Source organism: Canis lupus, chromosome 14 (assembly GCF_011100685.1).
Source record: "Canis lupus familiaris isolate Mischka breed German Shepherd chromosome 14, alternate assembly UU_Cfam_GSD_1.0, whole genome shotgun sequence".
Classification (NCBI taxonomy): domain Eukaryota; kingdom Metazoa; phylum Chordata; class Mammalia; order Carnivora; family Canidae; genus Canis; species Canis lupus.
In genome coordinates, this window is record NC_049235.1 from 5,428,520 (window position 1) to 5,446,381 (window position 17,862).

The 17,862-nt window shown below is 45.9% G+C and overlaps 1 protein-coding gene across 1 annotated transcript in view; it reads left to right on the forward strand.

Moving 5' to 3' along the window:
• PODXL (podocalyxin like) overlaps positions 1 to 17,862 on the forward strand; it is a 50,467-nt gene that overhangs the window by 24,460 nt on the left and 8,145 nt on the right. Inside the window, 3 exon segments of the mRNA NM_001020809.1 lie at positions 14,655 to 15,302; positions 16,637 to 16,983; positions 17,257 to 17,328. Of these exon segments, the coding sequence (NP_001018645.1) occupies positions 14,655 to 15,302; positions 16,637 to 16,983; positions 17,257 to 17,328 (1,067 nt within the window).

Sequence of the window (17,862 nt, forward strand, 5' to 3'; positions counted from 1 at the left end):
CTCTCGCTCTGTGTCTCTCATGAAAAAATAAAATCTTTAAAAAAAAATCTTCTGTAAGAATCTTAATAATTTTTTTTATGTTTCTATCTCTAAAAATATATTGTTCCACTTTGCCCATTTTTGAGCCCTATTAAAATATAAAAATCAGACTAAGTATTCTTGTTCTTTTATTTAGTTTTTTTTTTTTTTTTTAAGTTTATTTCTTTTTAGTGGTCTCTACACACAATACAAGGCTTGAATTTAGAACCCTAAGATCAGGGGCACATAGGTGGCTCAGTGGTTAGCATCTATCTGCCTTTGGCTCAGGGCGTGACCCCGTTCCTGGGATTGTGTCCCGCATTGGGCTGAGCACCCAGGGATCCCCTGTATTTTTTTTTTTTTGGATCCCCTGTATTTTTAAATTAATTCATGTCAATACATGTATTATATTATGTATTATAATATGTATAACATAATAAGGGATCCCCGGGTGGCGCAGCGGTTTGGCGCCTGCCTTTGGCCCAGGGCACGATCCTGGAGACCCGGGATCGAGTCCCACGTCAGGCTCCCTGCATGGAGCCTGCTTCTCCCTCTGCCTGTGTCTCTGCCTCTCTCTCTCTCTGTGTGACTATCATAAATGAATTAAAAAAAAATTAAAAATCCATAATAGACCATGCACTGCTTTTGGGTGCTGTGTAGTATTCCAGTATATGAATGTACTGTCTGGGCAAACTGTTGACAAACATTTGTTTGCTACCTGGATGAAGCCCATAAAGCCATCCTGTTGGGGGCATTCTTGTGAATGCGTCCTGAGCCATACATGGCTCCCTAGGATAAATGCCTGGGGTACAACTGGAAGTTGTAGATTGAAAGACAAGTGCATGTTTCACTGCTGCTTGTACTGGTTTACACTACTCCATATTCTTTTTAATGTTTTTTTTTTTTTTTATGATAGTCACACACAGAGAGAGAGAGAGAGAGAGAGAGGGGCAGAGACACAGGCAGAGGGAGAAGCAGGCTCCATGCTGGGAGCCCGACGTGGGATTCGATCCCGGGTCTCCAGGATCACGCCCTGGGCCAAAGGCAGGCGCCAAACCGCTGCGCCACCTAGGGTTCCCTACTCCATCTTCTTGTTGCCATTTGTTATTGCGTGACTTTATTTTTATTTATTTATTATTATTATTTTTAAATTACTGCTTGACTTTAAAAAATTTTGCCAATCTAGTGATGGAATCGTTCTTCATTTTGCATTTCTCTAATTACTTACATATTTTGTGCTGCCCCCCCTTTTTTTTTTAAGATTTATTTATTTATTTATTCATGATAGACATAGAGAGAGGCAGAGACACAGGAGGAGGGAGAAGCAGGCTCCATGCCGGGAGCCTGACGTGGGACTCGATCCCGGGACTCCAGGATCGTACCCTGGGCCAAAGGCAGGCGCCAAACCGCTAAGCCACCCAAGGGTCCCCTTGTGCTGCTTTTTAGACAAATTTTTATTATTAAAAAAATTTTTTTTTCTTTTAAAGATTTTTACTTATTTATTGGAGAGAGAGAGAGAGCACGAGTGGGGTAGAGGGGCAGAGAGAGAGGCAGAGAGAGAAGCAGACTCCCCACAGAGCAGGGAGATCCACTCCGGACTCGATCCCAGAACCCTGGGACCACAACCCTAGCTGAAGGCAGAGGCTCAATGACTGAACCACCCCGGTGCCCCTTCTATACAGAAGTTTTTAAGAAATATATCTTCGGGGCGCCCGGGTGGCTCAATAGGTTAAGTGACAGACTCTCGGTTTGGGCTCAGGTTGTGATTTCAGGGTCCTGGGATCCATCCACAAGTGTCTGTCTGCAAGCTCAGCAGGGAGTCTGGTTAAGATTTTCTTCTCCCATGGGATCCCTGGGTGGCGCAGCGGTTTGGCGCCTGCCTTTGGCCCAGGGCGCGATCCTGGAGACCCGGGATCGAATCCCACGTCGGGCTCCCGGTGCATGGAGCCTGCTTCTCCCTCTGCCTGTGTCTCTGCGCCTCTCTCTCTCTCTGTGACTATCATAAATAAATAAAAATTAAAAAAAAATAATATTTAAAAAAAAAAAGATTTTCTTCTCCCAAAAAAAAAAAAAAAAAAAAGATTTTCTTCTCCCTCTGCCCCTCCCCTCATTCTCTAAACAAACAAACAAATAAATAAAATCGCTTAAAAAAGAAATATATTTTAGAGACTAATCTTTTATGACTACATATGTTGTAACTATCTTCAGATTCTTCTTCATTTTCCTTTTGGTTTCTCTCTTTTTTTAAACCATTTCTTTTTTTCTTTTTTCTTTTTTTTTTTTAATATTTTTTTTTTAATTTTTATTTATTTACTTATGATAGTCACAGAGAGAGAGAGAGGCAGAGACACAGGCAGAGGGAGAAGCAGGCTCCATGCACCGGGAGCCTGATATGGGATTCGATCCCGGGTCTCCAGGATCGCGCCCTGGGCCAAAGGCAGGCGCCAAACCGCTGCGCCACCCAGGGATCCCTCTTTTTTTTTTTTTAATTTTTAAAGATTTGGAATCCCTGGGTGGCACAGTGGTTTAACGCCCGCCTTTGGCCCAGGGCGCGATCCTGGAGACCCGGGATCGAATCCCACGTCAGGCTCCCGATGCAGGGAGCCCGCTTCTCCCTCTGCCTGTGTCTCTGCCTCTCTCTCTCTCTGCCTCTCTGTGTGACTATCATAAATAAATAAAAATTAAAAAAAAATTTTTTTAAAGATTTATTTATTTTATTCAGAGAGAGAGAGACTGAGAGGCAGAGACACAGGCAGAGGGAGAAGCAGGCTCCATGCAGGGAGCCCGACATGGGACTCAATCCCAGGTCCCCAGGATCACACCCCAGGCTGCAGGCGGCACCAAACCACTGCGCCACCGGGGCTGCCCTAAACCTTTTCTTTTTAAGTAATTTTAGATTTACCAAAAAGTTCCAAAGACGATGCAGAATGTTTCATATTCCTTTCCTTCAGCTTTGCCTAATATTACCGTCCTACATAACCATGGTACATTCATCACAAATGAGAAATTAACACTGGCAAATCCTATTAACTAAACTACGGACTTTATTCTTGTTTTATCATAATTTCCCCGATGGTCTTTTTTGTTCCAGAATACATTGCATTTAATCAGGATGTCTTGCTAGTGTCTTCCAATATGTGGCAGTTTTTCTGTTTTTCCTTATTGTTAGTTATCTTTCTGGTTGTTTAGGGTACGAGCCAGATATTTTGTAGCATGGCCTTCAATTTAGGTGTGTCTGCTGGGTTGTGTTTTTCCCCCACGATTAGCCTAGGGTTGTGTTACTTAGTTTTTATGGAAGTAGAGTTGACATACAATCGTGTATTCGTTTTAGGTGAACAACACAGTGGTTCAACAATGATACACATTAGGAAATGGTTGCTCCCTAGGCCTTTTGGACTTGGCCTACCTTTTTTTTTTTTTTTTTTTTTTAAGCACTCCTTTACTTTCTGGCATTACAAGATGTTCCAGGCTCATCTTGCATTGTCCCTATACATCCCTAGAATCAAGCCATTTCTCCAAGGAGCTCTGGTTCACAACTTTGGAGACTGGTTGGGTATCCTTAATATTGCTGGTGTGTCACTGCTTCTAGACCCTCTTGGTGGAGAGCTAAGAAATAAATGTTTGTGAACTGACCCATGTGTGCACACATCTCTCTGGATATTTCTTTATCTGTATGCATATGTTAAAACATAAGTTCATACAGACATCTGTCACCAATGAAACATCACAGGGTTCAGGTAGCTTCTTCCCCACCTGCCTTATTTGCAACTTCCTTCTCTAACAGCGAGAAACCTGGCTTATGTTTTCCGTCATTTATTTTCTTATTTACCAACCTTGGTACACACATCAAGTCAATTTTTAATTGACAACCCATACTCTTCTGAGGAACGTATTTACCCCTTTGAGTACTGTTTCTTCTTTCTGCCTTTAGTTTTATAGTAGCTGGTCAATAACTGTTTCCTCCATCCCTCCCAAAAGGTGATGTTATACATTTGTAACATAGTTAAGTTTATTTTCATAGTCTCCATTACATCCTAGGATCTCCTGAAGATCCCAGTGAATTTTTTCCCCTAAATTTTTGCTAAGTAAAGTTAATTCTCTCTCTCTCCCTCTTTTTAAGATTTTATTTATTTATTCATGAGAGACACAGAGAGAAAGGCAGAGACATAGGCAGAGGGAGAAGCAGGGGAGCTTCTGATGGGGAGCCTGATGTGGGACTCGATCCCAGGACCCCGGGATCACATCCTGAGCCGAAAGCAGACGTTCAAGCCACCGAGCCACCCAGTCACCCTCCTTGTCGATCTTTTGCCCATTAACAAAAACTGAGTTATCCTTTTATTATTGAGTTTAAGTTATTTAAGAGGTGTTTCCCCTCCTTGTTAAATAGGAGTGGTGACGGAAGACATCCTTGCCCTGTTCTCAGGCGCCCTGTTTAAGGGCGAAGCATTCAGTCTCTCCACATATAGTATATTAGCTATTGGCTTAATTTGAAGCTATCATTTATTAGGTTAGAATTCCCTTCCATTCCTAGTTTGCTCAGATTTTTTTTTTTAAATCATAAATGAATGATGAATTTTGTCAAGTGATTTTTCTGCATAAATTGAGTGATCATATGGTTTTTCATTTTGTTGTTAATATGGTGAATTGCATTGATTGCTTTTCATGTACTGAATTAGCCATGAGATGAACCCTGCTTGATCATGATGTATTATCCTTTTTATATATTGCTGGGTTTGATTAGTCATTCGGGAAATACCACAGTGGGATACCACTTCATGCCCAGTAAAATGGCTGAAATGAACAAGACAGATGATAACAGTTGTTAGTGAGGAGGTGGAGAAATTGGAACCCTCATGCGCGGCTCATGGGCACGTACTATGGTGCAGTCACTTTTGAAAACAGTTTGGCAGTTCCTCAAAATGCTAAATATAGAGTTACCATATGATCTAGAAATTCCACTCCAAAGTATATATACAAGAGAAATGAAAACATATGTCTACACAGAAACTTGACCACGAGTGTTCGAGCGTTCGTAGTAGCATTATTCAAGCAGCCAAACATTGAAACAACCCAAATGTTCATCAGCTGATCAAAGAATCAACAAAAGGTGGTATATCCATACACTGGAGTATGACTCGGCAATAAAAAGAAATCCAGGACTGACACATGCTTTAACATGGGTGAAACTAAAGTGGAAAAAGCCAGTTGTGAGACACCCTTCCTTGTAGGATTCCATTTTTGTGAAATGTCCAGAACGGGCAAATCCACAAGACCTAGAGAGTAGACGGGTTTGCTGAGCACGTGGCTCTCCTGCTGTGCCTTCGGTGTGAGGGTCTGGGTTAATCTAGCTCGTCGGGGCTGCCGCTCACACTTGCTGCACTGCAGGCTGCCAGGCCCCGGTAGTAGCTGTGTGTCTCCCTGCTTGGCTGCAGGTCTTCCTTTTTTGCTGCCCTGCAGAGAGCCTGTCTTTCACAATTCCCTACAGCTCTCTTCAACTTATTATTTTTTATTTTTATTTTTTAAAGACTTTATTTATTTGAGAGTGAGGGAGACAGAGCATGAGGGGCGGGGGGAAGAGACAGAGGGAGAGGGAGAAGCAGGTTCCCTGCTGAGGAAAGGCAGATGAGGGCAATCCCAGGACCCTGGGATCATGACCTGAGCTGAAGGCAGAGGCTCAACCAAGTTAAGCCATCCAGGCGCCCCTCTATTCAACTTCTTTTTACTTCACACTTGCTATTGCTGGCACTTTGGGTTAGTGGCAGGGAGAAGGGCAGTCTCTGTTTTGCTTAAACATGGTTCTTACAAAGGCGCTGGGACCTGGGCCTCGAGGGTGTGGCCGTCATTGGTGTTCTGCCTCTTTTCTAGAAGTTACGCTGGATTTAGCACGTATCCCTGCCCTCCCCAGGGGTAAAGAGCTTTCTTATTTTTCCTGTTCCTTTTCCCAGCTGCACTGGGTTTCCATCAGTGCCCCTGGGCTCTTAAGTTTTTGCCTTTCTCCTGCAGTTCAATGCTTCTGTTTCCTAGAAGAAATAGGAGAGATGGATCTGGGCAGAGTCTCATTGTTGGCTATCATTTTCCTTCCCCAGCTTTGGTGGGTTGCCACAGTGTCCTCGGGCTACAGATTTTGTTGACTTTCACCAAGGAAGACTTTTCTCCCCCTAGGGGCTTGGGGCCCTATGGGGCTTCCGCAGTGACCACTGCTTTCTTCCCCAAGCCAGCTCATCACGGTTCTCCCCGGCCTTCCTCCTGTGCAGCCTACACAGGATGGGGACCTCTCAGCATCTGCAGCTCCCAGGCTTCACACTAGCCCATACCCCACCTTGAGCAATCCATTCCTTCTCTGACCAAACTCTGTCCCACGCAGACAAAGGCTTGGGTCCCGTTTCTCCCTGCTGCTGCCTAGCTCCAGTTTTCAGGAGAGTTGTTTGCCCACAACCTCAGTGCCCCAGTGGTTCAAGAAAAGTCATGAATTTTCCATTTCTCAAGCTTTTTTTCTTGCTATAAGGGTGGGAGCATTGTTCTTTCCGGCCCTCTATTCTCATGGACTGAAACTGGAAAGTCCTGTGGTTCTTTTGACACACACAGATTCTTAATTTTGATGAAGCCAAATTTATCAGTCCTTTTCTTTGGTTGGTACTTTTTGTGTTTTGTTGAGTGATCACTGTGTATGAACTAGTTCTTTTAACCGACACACATTAAGGCAGAATAGACTATGCTACAGAGAAGTTCACATAAAAGGCTTTGATCCTTGAATCTGGACTTAGATTTCCTATATGAGAAAAGTCTTAACTACCAATTTAATTTCTTTATGCGTATAGGACAAATTGTTATGTCTGTTTCTTCTTGAGTCACTCTGGTAAGTTGTATTTTCTTGGGAATGTGTCCATCTCATGTGCTTCAAATTTATCAGCATTTGCTTATAATAATAGCCTATGCTATAAATATCTGTTATTATTTTTATACCTCATATTTTGTATTTATGCATTCTGGGTTGTTTTACCCTTTGATCAACCTCACCAAAGTCTTTTACTATTTTATTAGTTGTTTTTTTTTTTGTGCTTTATTTTCATTTATTTTCTTTGATTCTTTTTTATTAATTGCTTTATTTTAATTTTTATGTATGTACTTTATATATTTCTTATTTCTTTTTTTTAATAATATAATTTTTATTGGTGTACTATTTTATTAGGTTTTTTTTTTTTTTTTTTTTTTTTTATTAGTTTTTAAAGAAGGTCTGTTTTGGGACCATCTGGCTGGCTCAGTCAGAGCATCTGACTTTTTTTGTTTGTTTGTTTAAATATTTTATTTATTCATGAGAGACGCAGAGAGAGAGGGAGAGACATAGGCAGAGGGAGAAGCAGGCCCCCAGCAGGACCCCAGTGCAGGACTCCATCCCCAGACTCTGGGATCATGCACTGAGCTGAAGGCAGACACTCAACAGCTGAGCCATCCAGGTGTCCCAAGCATCTGACTCTTGATCTCAAGTCATGAATTTGAGCCCCATGCTGGGTGTAGAGATTACTTTTTTTTTTTTTTTAATATTTTACTTATTTATTCATGAGAGACACAGAGTGAGAGGGAGACAGAGACACAGGCAGAGAGAGGAGCAGGCTCCATGCAGGGAGCCCTATGCGGGACTCGATCCCAGGTCACCAGGATCATGCCCTAGGCTGAAGGCAGATGCTCAATGCTGAGCCACCCAGGTGTCCTGGTGTAGAGATTACTTTAAAAAAAAAGTAATAAAAAAATAAATTAAAAATTATTTTATTTTATTTTTTCAAATTTAAGAAAAAAAGATTTTATCTATTTATTCATGAGATAGGGAGAAAGAGAGAGAGGCAGAGACACAGGTAGAGGAGAAGCAGGCTCCTCGCAGGGAGCCTGATGTGGGACTCAATTCCAGGACCCCAGGATCATGCCCTGAGCCGAAGGGAGATAATCAACCACTGAGCCACCCAGGCGTCCTTATTTTTTCAAAAATTTAAAAAAAGATTTTATTTATTTGCCAGAGAGAGAGAGAGAGAGTGCGTGAGAGCACGCACAAGTAGGTAGAGTGGCAGACAGAGGGAGAGAGAGAAGCAGACTCCCCACTGAGCAGGGAGCCTTGTAGCAGGGCTGGATCCTAGGACCCTGGGATCATGACATGAGCCGAAGGCAGATGCTTAACGAACGGAACCACCCACATCCCTCAATTTCTTATATTAAAAAAAGAAAATACTGTTTTTGACTTTGTTGATATTTGCTATTATCTTTTGTTTTCTATTTCACTAATTTCTGTTTTTATCTTTATTATTTCATTCCTCCAATTTTTGGGGGGCTTATTTTACACCTTTCCATTATGAAATTGAAGAGTATATAGAGGACCAGATCCAAGCAGGTCCTAAGGGAGGATACATTTTAAATTACAATGTGGCTCATGACCTCAGCATGCCTATACCTGCCATATTGCCACCTGTCCCTCAACTCATCCCCAAAGGTCCCAAAGAGTACTTCCTTGTGATCAGTTGTCTGAGGAGTGAATAAAGGCACGTTGTGTTTATGTATATAATATGCTGGAGCCAGGCAAGAGTGGACTGATGTGGGATAATAGCCCTGTTTAGGGGATACAAGTATAGTAAGGAAGGAAAGAAAGTTCTTCCCAATGGGCAGGACTTTGAACAGTAGATTTCATGGCCAGTTTTTTTTTTTTTTTTTTTTTTTTTGTGGGTGGGTGGGTTTTTGAAGGCAAGCTATGCTGAGGTGAGGATCTGACCAGATTCCCAGGCAGTAGCTAAGATTTTTAGATAGTAGATTAGGAACTTAGAAGGAATAAGAATGGAGAATCAGTGCAAGGAAGTTTGTGGAGGAGGCATATGGATGGACCTCTTGGGATAGATATGGAGTGCAAGGATTTTTAATCTCACTCTTTAAACTTTTTTTTTTTTAAGATTTTATTTGAGAGCGAGAGAGATCAAGAGAGAGAACATGAGTGGAGGGGTAGTGACAGAGGGAGAAGGAGAAGCAGACTTCCTGCTGAGCAGGGAGCCCAATACAGGGCTTGATCCCACGACCCCGAGATCATGACCTGAGCCAAAGGCAGATGCTTAACCAACTGAGCCATCCAAGCGCCCCATTTTTAATCTTCTTCTTTTTTTTTTTTTAATTTTTATTTATTTATGATAGTCACAGAGAGAGAGAGAGGCAGAGACATAGGCAGAGGGAGAAGCAGGCTCCATGCACCGGGAGCCCGACGTGGGATTCGATCCCGGGTCTCCAGGATCGCGCCCTGGGCCAAAGGCAGGCACTAAACCGCTGCGCCACCCAGGGATCCCTTTTAATCTTAGTAAAAGATTATTGTGTCTTCCCACCTGCCATATTCTATTGGCAATCCTATTCACTGTCATCATATTCCACAGAGAACAGAATTTCACCAAGAAACTCAAAGGCAAAGTAAGTGGAACATTAACCTTATAAGATTTACTCATCTTATTAGGAATCCTGCATGCTGCTACATAATGAAGCAGGGAGGAATATGGTTGGCACCCAGAGGATACCTGTAGTACCTCCTAGCACTCTTCCTGACAGCAACCCTAAAGTCTTAAATCTCTCAGAAATGAAATCCAGAGGCACCTGGGTAACTCACTCAGTTAAGCGTCTGCCTTCTGCTCAGGTCTTGTGATCCTGGGGTCCTGGGATCCAGCCCCACATCAGGCTCCCTGCTCAATGAGAAGTCTACTTCTCCCTCTGCCCCTCTTCCTTCCTGCTTGTGCTCTCTCTCTCAAATAAATAAATAAAATCTTAAAAAAGAAAAAAAAAAGAAATGAAATGAAATCCAGTATCCACTACTAATGGTATCAGTGATGCATACTGAATACCCCATGCTCGAGGGTGGTAGAAATGATGTACTTGTCACACAGGTTTGGGAGAGGAGTTCTGGGTATGGTTTCTGACCTAAGCCTGATTCTTTAGCCATCTGAAGTGATTCTGTTAGCTAAGTGATTTTTTTTTTTTTTTTTTTTTTTTTTAAACTGGCTGCTTGGAGTTTATATTTCCCACTTGGTGAAAGGCACATGGTTACAGGGTGTCCGGAAGGCTTGCATGTGGCTTGGATAGTAAAGAGTGGGGTTCTCCCAACTTCCTTTTTGGTGTTTTGCTCTTGTGATATAAAATAACCCAACTGCTTTAGCTTGCTGTGGCCTGCCTCCTCTACAGGGAGAAGCGGGGAGAGGAGGGGCTCTGATGAGCCTAGTGTCTCCCGAAGCCCGGTGGCTCGTGGTGGCCACTCAGGATTGGGGCCCAGTTGTTGGCTTTGCTAGGCTGGCCAACAGGTTGCTTCCTCATGGCTTCTGGAGCCAAGTCACAGGTGATTGTACTGTTGGAGGCCTGGGAGATTCTAAGCATTCTGGAGACTCTGACACCGTAGCCCTGAATGGGAGAGTGGAGCTCCTGAAAAAGAAGCTTGCCCATGAGTGACCCGGGTACACCTTGGGGAGACCAGGGTGGTGATACTCTGCATTTCTGCAGGAGCTGTTACTGGAAGTGGAACCCAGGCAGCACCAGTAACAACTGAGGGTGGCCAAGGGAGAGCCACTGGAGGGGGTGGCTGCCTTGCTGTTGTTTGTGCACGGGCGGAAATCTTGGCGGTGACCTCTGCCAGGCCTTGGCATGTGGTCATGGGTGGTGGGGACAGAGATGGGTGGGCTCAGAGCCCGTTTACAAAGGAGAACATGGAAAGCCACTCCTCACCTGAGGTGCATACAGGGTTCCATTTTCTGTTTAATGCAGACAGAGTTGATTTCTAATGTTTGAAACTAAGAACCCCGGTTTTCATAGTGAAATAAGTGGGGGTGGAGGAATAGATTAGAAGGTTGACTAGTGTCCTCCCCAAAAGATGTGTTCAAGTCCTAATCCCCACCACTTAGTATCAGCAAATGTGACTTTATTTGGAAATAGTGACTTTGCAGATATAATCAAGGTAAGATCATACTGGATTAGGTGATACTGGATCAGGTGAACCCTAAACCCAAAGACTAGTGTAGTGTCCTTATAACGGTGGGGGGGGGCGGTGGGTACACAGGGAAGAAGGCCATGTGAAGAGAGCCATAAACTGGAAGGATATAATTGTAAGCCAAGGAATATCAAAGATTGCCACAAAGAAGCAAAGAGAGCTTCTTCCCAAGTACCTTCAGAGAGAGCATGGCCCTGCCAATTATGGATTTCTAGCTTCTAGAACCATGAGAGAATATATTATATTGTTTTAAGCCACCCAGGTTTTGGTCATTTGATACAGAAGCTTGGGAAACAAATACACACTTCATTCAAGGTACCCTGAGTCTGTCGAAAGATTCAGTTCTGGGAATTGGGTGAGTGGCTGGCTGTGTTTTCTTTTTTCTTTTTTTTTTTAATAGTTTTTTTTTTTTTTTAAGATTTTATTTATTGATTGATGAGAGACACAGAGAGGAGAGAAAGAGAGGCAGAGACACAGGCAGAGGGAGAAGCAGGCTCCATGCAGGGAGCCCGATGTGGTACTCGATCCGGGGTCTCCAGGATCATGCCCCGGGCTGCAGGCGGCGCTAAACCGCTGAGCCGCAGGGGCTGCCCTGGCTGTGTTCTCTATTGTGGTGATTTGACACAGGCCACAGGTTACTGAGCCTTGAGGTGGGATGTTACTGGGCTGCCCCTAAGGAACACATGGTTATTATCCCTTGTCCAAAATTGCTTTTGTTAAGATTATTCTGATTACCGTGCTGGTCCTGCCATCTGTTATGCTACCGTAGCCACCTTTTTTCCTAGAAATGGAAATGCCTCTACTGCTACCCAAGGAACCTGGTGATTCATCCCTACTGAAATCAGCATTATCTCCTACTAGCACACCTGGCTAATGAACGCTGTCTTAGAATATGCTACTAGTCTCCTCAACAATATCCCAAAATTAATCAAATCCAAGATACTGTCAATGATAAGACAAACTATTAATTTTATGAACCTTAGAAGAACCTTATGAAGTCTTAGGAAAAAAAGACTACGGTTAAAGTGTGACCTACAGTAATTTATAACACATCCTCATTTCAGGGACATGTAAAGATATGCATTTTTTTTTTAATTTTTTTTATTTATTTATGATAGTCACATCAGAGATGAGAGAGAGAGAGAGAGGCAGAGACACAGGCAGAGGGAGAAGCAGGCTCCATGCACCGGGAGCCCGATGTGGGATTCGATCCCGGGTCTCCAGGATCGCCCCTGGGCCAAAGGCAGGCGCCAAACCGCTGCGCCACCCAGGGATCCCCAAGATATGCATTTTAGAACTCACAAAATAAATATTTCTCAAAGCCTTGGGGAAACAAGTGTCATTTGAGCTCTTAGGGGAAAACAATGTGACCGAGCAGATTATTAATGGTAAACCATTCTTTTTTTTTTTTTTTTTTAAGATTTATTTATTTATTTATTTGAGAGAGTGAGAAAGCGAGTGTGCCAGTGGGGCGGGGGAGGGGCAGAGAGAGGGAGAGCCAGTGGGGCGGGGGAGGGGCAGAGAGAGGGAGAGAGAATCTGAAGCAGATTCCACGCCCAACATGCTCCACAGGGCTTGATCCCATAACCTCGAGACCATGACCCAAGCCAAAACCAAGAGTTGGATGCTTAACCAACTAAGCCACCTGGTGCCCTCATGATAAACTTTTTTTTTTTTTTTTAAAGATTTTATATATTTATTCATGAGAGACACGGAGAGAGAGGAAGAGACATAGGCAGAAGGAGAAGCAGGCTCCCCGATCCCAGGACCCCAGGATCATGACCTGAGCCAAAGGCAGACACTCAACCACTGAGTAACCTAGCTGCCCCATGATAAACCAACATCTCCGTCTCTCTAAGATTTTGGATTTCTTCTTACTCATTATTCCAGGGAATTTTTGGCAACTTAAACTTTGTTTAATGTAGACTACCATTGAGTCCAGGTTTCAGTTCACCAACTAAGAAAACGATTAGAACTACTACTTCTAGGTACTTATTAAGTCAGCATATTGAATCCAAAATCTCTCGTATGTATATCTATATTGATAAATTCAGCTTGATATGATTACCCCTCCTTGATCTAGCACACTCATATTGTACAACTATACATATTTGCTAGAGTTATTACAGATATTTCTTATTGTGTAAGCCTTCTTCCAGGGCAGACTCTGTATTTGTCTTTCTGGGGCGTTACTGGAGTCTGACCATTGTCACAGGTTTGAAAAAAGTTCAGAGTCGAAGAGATGATGAGGAGATGTGATTTCCTGTGTCAGTGAGTTCAGATGAGCCTACTAAGAATTTTTGAGCAAGGTAGGAACTGCATTAGCAGACAGGAGAACAGCAGTTGAGTATACTGGCAAGTGAGCTCCATTGCAGATTGAGATTTCTGGATATTTTGATTCATCTGCATATGTCACCCATTCTAATTCCAAAGGTGCTTTTTTCACATAAAGAGACCTGATGAAGTTATGAGTTAAACTAACACTGTAATTTGGCAACTCATGGGATCAAACTTTTACATTTGTCTTTTGATCTTCTCTGCTCTTCAACTGCAAACAAAAAGAGATTCCTTTACTGTAGTCTCAGAAAATCTCAGACTTTCAGTCTGCGCTTTGATTTAGGATTTAGAATTTGATCTCTCTCCCCCCGCTTTTTTAAAAAAGATTTTATTTATTTATTCATGAGACAGAGAGAGAGAGAGAGGGAGAGAGGGAGAGAGAGAGAGAGAGAGAGGCAGAGGGAGAAGCAGGCTCCATGCAGGGAGCCTGACGTGGGACTCGATCCCAGGTCTCCGGGATCAGGCCCTAGGCTGGAGGCAGTGCTAAACCGCTGAACCACTCGGGCTGCCCACTCTCTCCCTTTTTTTAAAGTAAGGTCCACCCCCACCATAAGGCTTGAACTCATAAACCCAAGATCAAGAGTTGCGTGCTTGGGACGCCTGGGTGGCTTAGCGGTTAAGCACCTGCCTTCAGCTTAGGGCGTGATCCTGGGGTCCTGGGATCGAGTCCCACGTCAGGCTCCCTGCATGGAGCCTGCTTCTCCCTCTGCCTGTGTCTCTGCCTCTCTCTCTGTGTCTATCATGGATAAATAAACAAAATGTTTTAAAAAAGAGAAAGAACAATTGTACTCAAATAGCAATTTGTGTCCTGTCACAATGGTCAGTTTCTCCTCCTAGGTTATACTTCCACGAGAACAGGGGCAAGCCTCTCTTGCCATGCCTCCCACAGGGCAGTTCAGCGGGCCTGAGTCGGCTGCGTCTTCTGCCAGGGTCCTGTGCCTGGGCGCTAGCGAGAAGAAGGCCGAGGGGATCTTGGCGGCCTGGCTCTGTGGGGGCATGTGGGACACATGAAGGGCACGGGCCTGGAGCTGGAGCGGGGAGGGGGCAGGGAAGTCACTGCAGGCTCTCACGTGCACTGGCATTAGCTGGCCTGGTCTTTCTGTTCTGCAGAATTTATCTTGGCTTCCTTTGCTCCACTCTTGTCCCTAGAGGTTTCTTGAGTGTTAGAAAATCCAGGCACCTCAGAGGCCTTCAGCCTCTGCAAATGGCAATGATGGGAGCAAGGCCATTGGATCCTAGGGAAGAGCTGGAGAAATGTGGAAACACCTCCAGCTAATACCCTGCCTTGCTTCTGTGTTTTCTTTGTAAACAGGAACCATCATCGCAGCAACATCTCCAACCTCAGGGCAGCCCAGCACAGAGTTACCTGGTGGTAAAGGGCTAATAACTACAGCCAAGACTATACAAAACACAGATCTAGCAATCACTGGGGAAAAGGTGATGTCAGCCACAGTCAGCAAAGGACCATTACCAGGATCCAGCAATTCAGTGTCGATGACATTAGCCCCAACCCAAAAAAACACTGTCATAGCCCCTGACCAAGATGAGAAGGTGTCAACCAACCCTACTATAGCTACGAGTGACTCAAAGGGTATTCCAGACTTAAACAAGTCTATACTTCCATCAGCCACTAACTCCATGAAGCCTGACACCCCAGTGACCCAGACAGCTGGACCTGGAGCCCAGGGTAACCCTGGCACTACCGTCAGCCACATGACCAGTGAGAACACAGAGCAGACGACCTCTCAGCCTCCACCTCAGGTTAAGCCCTCCAGCATCACTCCTGCTCTAACTTCCATCATCACCCCAACAAGTCCTCGCCAACCCAGTGCAAACTCCACTACTTTGAAGCCTCCAGAGAGTTCTTCCGAAAGTCCAGACAAAAGCCATACAGCTTCAAGTAGTTTAGGCACGAAGGTGGTTCCCAGCTCCTCATTATATGGCACGTCTCCCACACGAAGTAAGTAATGCTTTTTTTCTTCTTCTTTAATTAAGTAGGCTCCTCATCCAGTGTGGGGCTTGAACCTATCACCCTGAGATCCAGAGTCCTCTGACTGAGCCAGCCAGACACCCCAAGTCATATCCCCCTACCCCCCCCAATTAACAAGAGACTTCTGAATGCTTATACACTATACAGTTGCTCAGCTGGAAGTTGGAGTTCATGCTGAGGCCTAAATTCTGTGACTACACCAAGTTCGTTCAGGCCCAGGTTTTCCCTTCAATGATGAGCAGAGGCCAGCAGTGCTGTTATTCTGATGAGGGGTCAGTGTTTTGCCCAGTTTGAACACACAGACAAGCCAACATTCATGGGTAAGATTTGGGTGGTTGTAGTGGTGCGGCATTAGGAGTACTCCAGAACAGTGTTTCTCAAACTGCTGGCAATCTACCTTACGAAATACTTTTTTTTTTTAGCTTTATAACTTGATCCGGGAATACAAACGTGTAACATGCATGTAACAACACATATAACTGATAACAAAAGTTTCACTGACCAGAGCTTATTCTTACTGTATGTGAGAGGCCCTAATGTTTTCTACTCCTCCTCATTTCCTTGGTTCCTTTTTAAAAATACTGATCTTAACCCAGTAAACAAAAATTTAAAACTCACTGATGGATCACGAACCTCAAGGTCATGACCTGTGGCAGATCTATTGAATCAGAATTTCTGGGTGTGAACCTGAGTGTCTGCCTTGTCAGGAAGCCCCCCCGGGTGCCCAGATTGGGTGCCCAGAATGCATACCGATGTGCACTGCACCTGCTCCCACCGCAGGCGGTTGCATCCTGCAGTGAGAGCAGGGGCTCTGAGTTGGATAAACCTGGATTCAAGTCCCTGATGTGCTGTTTCTTATCATGGGCCCTTGGGCAGATCATGAAGCCCCTCTGAGCCCCATTTCCATATTTATAAACTCAGGTTAATTATGGTACCTTCCTCAGAAGGGTTAACTGAGAAAGTAACCTGGAAGCACTTAGGACAGTGCCCCGGATGGATGGAGTAAGTGCTTGCTGAATGTTAGCTATTGCTGCGGACCTCACCGTCACCGTCACGGTCACCGTCACCGTCACCGTCACTTCTTTTATTGGGTCTCACGCCGGCTCATCCAGTCTGACCCACCCTGGAGTGTGTTACAGGGAAAGACTCCATCTGTTTGCCTCTTGTTCCGCACGGGCTGCGCTCTAGCTGGTAGTGGGGGGTAAGGCCCAATAACTCCCCCAGACAAGGACAAGAGAGACTGTCCTCTGCTCTTAAAGGGCCCACTCATCTTTTCTCAGAGCCTTTTGCTTTCCCGATTACAGCCTCATCGGTTACCTTCTGGGGAGGTCCACAGTCCTCCAGCGGGACGCCGCCTGTCCCTGCGCCCACTCCCCGCCCCGCTGCGACCTCTTCCTCCACCCCTGGGATCTCCTCTGTTCCTGGGACCACTTCGCTGCCGTCGGAGACGGAGTCTCTGGAGTCTCCGTCGTCGGAGTCTCCGTCGCAGCCTCCGAAGCTGCGGCCGACCGGCCCTCCGTCATCGGGGTCATCGGGACCTGCGGCCTCGCTTCCTGACGAGGGACCCAGAAGCTCCAGCACTCAGCGCGCCGCCACTGCTCCCCGAGCCCCCAGCGTCCCTTCTCCCACCTCGGCCCAGGGGGATGACAGGGTACTTCCCGCAGGGGTGGGGCAGATCCGGGCTCTAAGAAGTGCTTGTCGTCTTCCCTGCAGCCCCGGGCCCCACGAGGGCTCCAAGCACCCCGCCCCCAGCTTTGTCCGGCTCTGGCTTGGACAGCTGGACAGCCAGTGACACCCCCAGCTTGCCAGGAGCGCCTTCCGCCGTGCCCCTACCTGGGGGTGGGGGAGGAAGGGAGCGCTCAGGTCTCAAGGGATGAGACCCCGCAGGCTCAGCCTGAGCCTGAATCCCAGTGGCTTCTCCTAGATAAAGTGCGAATCCCCCGGAAGGCTGACCGACAAGATGCTCCTCCTGAACCTGACGAGAAGCGGCCTGTGCGTGAGTACCCGGCCCGGCGGCCCCGCCACACTGCGCTCAGCAGCGCGTTGGGGAAGGTAAAGGGCGGGTGGAGTGTTCCTTGGGCAAACGGACCGACAGCCGTGGGAAGCGGCCCGCTCCGCTCCGGACAGGCGCCAGGCACCAGGCACCGGGCACCAGGCACCAGGCACCGCGGCGCCCCTAAGTGAAGTCCACCGGCCGCTGCAGGACCGGCGGTATCCAGGGCTCCCCAGGGCTCCCCAGGGCTCCGGGGCTCGGGCTGTGCAATTATTCACGTGTTCTCGGGTCTGGAGGCCTCGACCCTAGCTGAGGCTGGGATTTAGTCAAGTCGACCTCCCTGGGCTTCAGAGGCCCCGGCTGAGAACGAGTCAGCTGAACTAACGCTCCCTATTCTAAAGGTCTGGTTTTCTGTTTGCTGGTCCCTGGATTACTCTGCCAGCCCCAGTGGGAGAGGAGCGGGAGGAGTCAGAGCTCCCGAGCAGCAGGGAGCCGCTGCCAGCGCTCAGGGGACTGGGGTGTGCGCCGGCCGGGGGT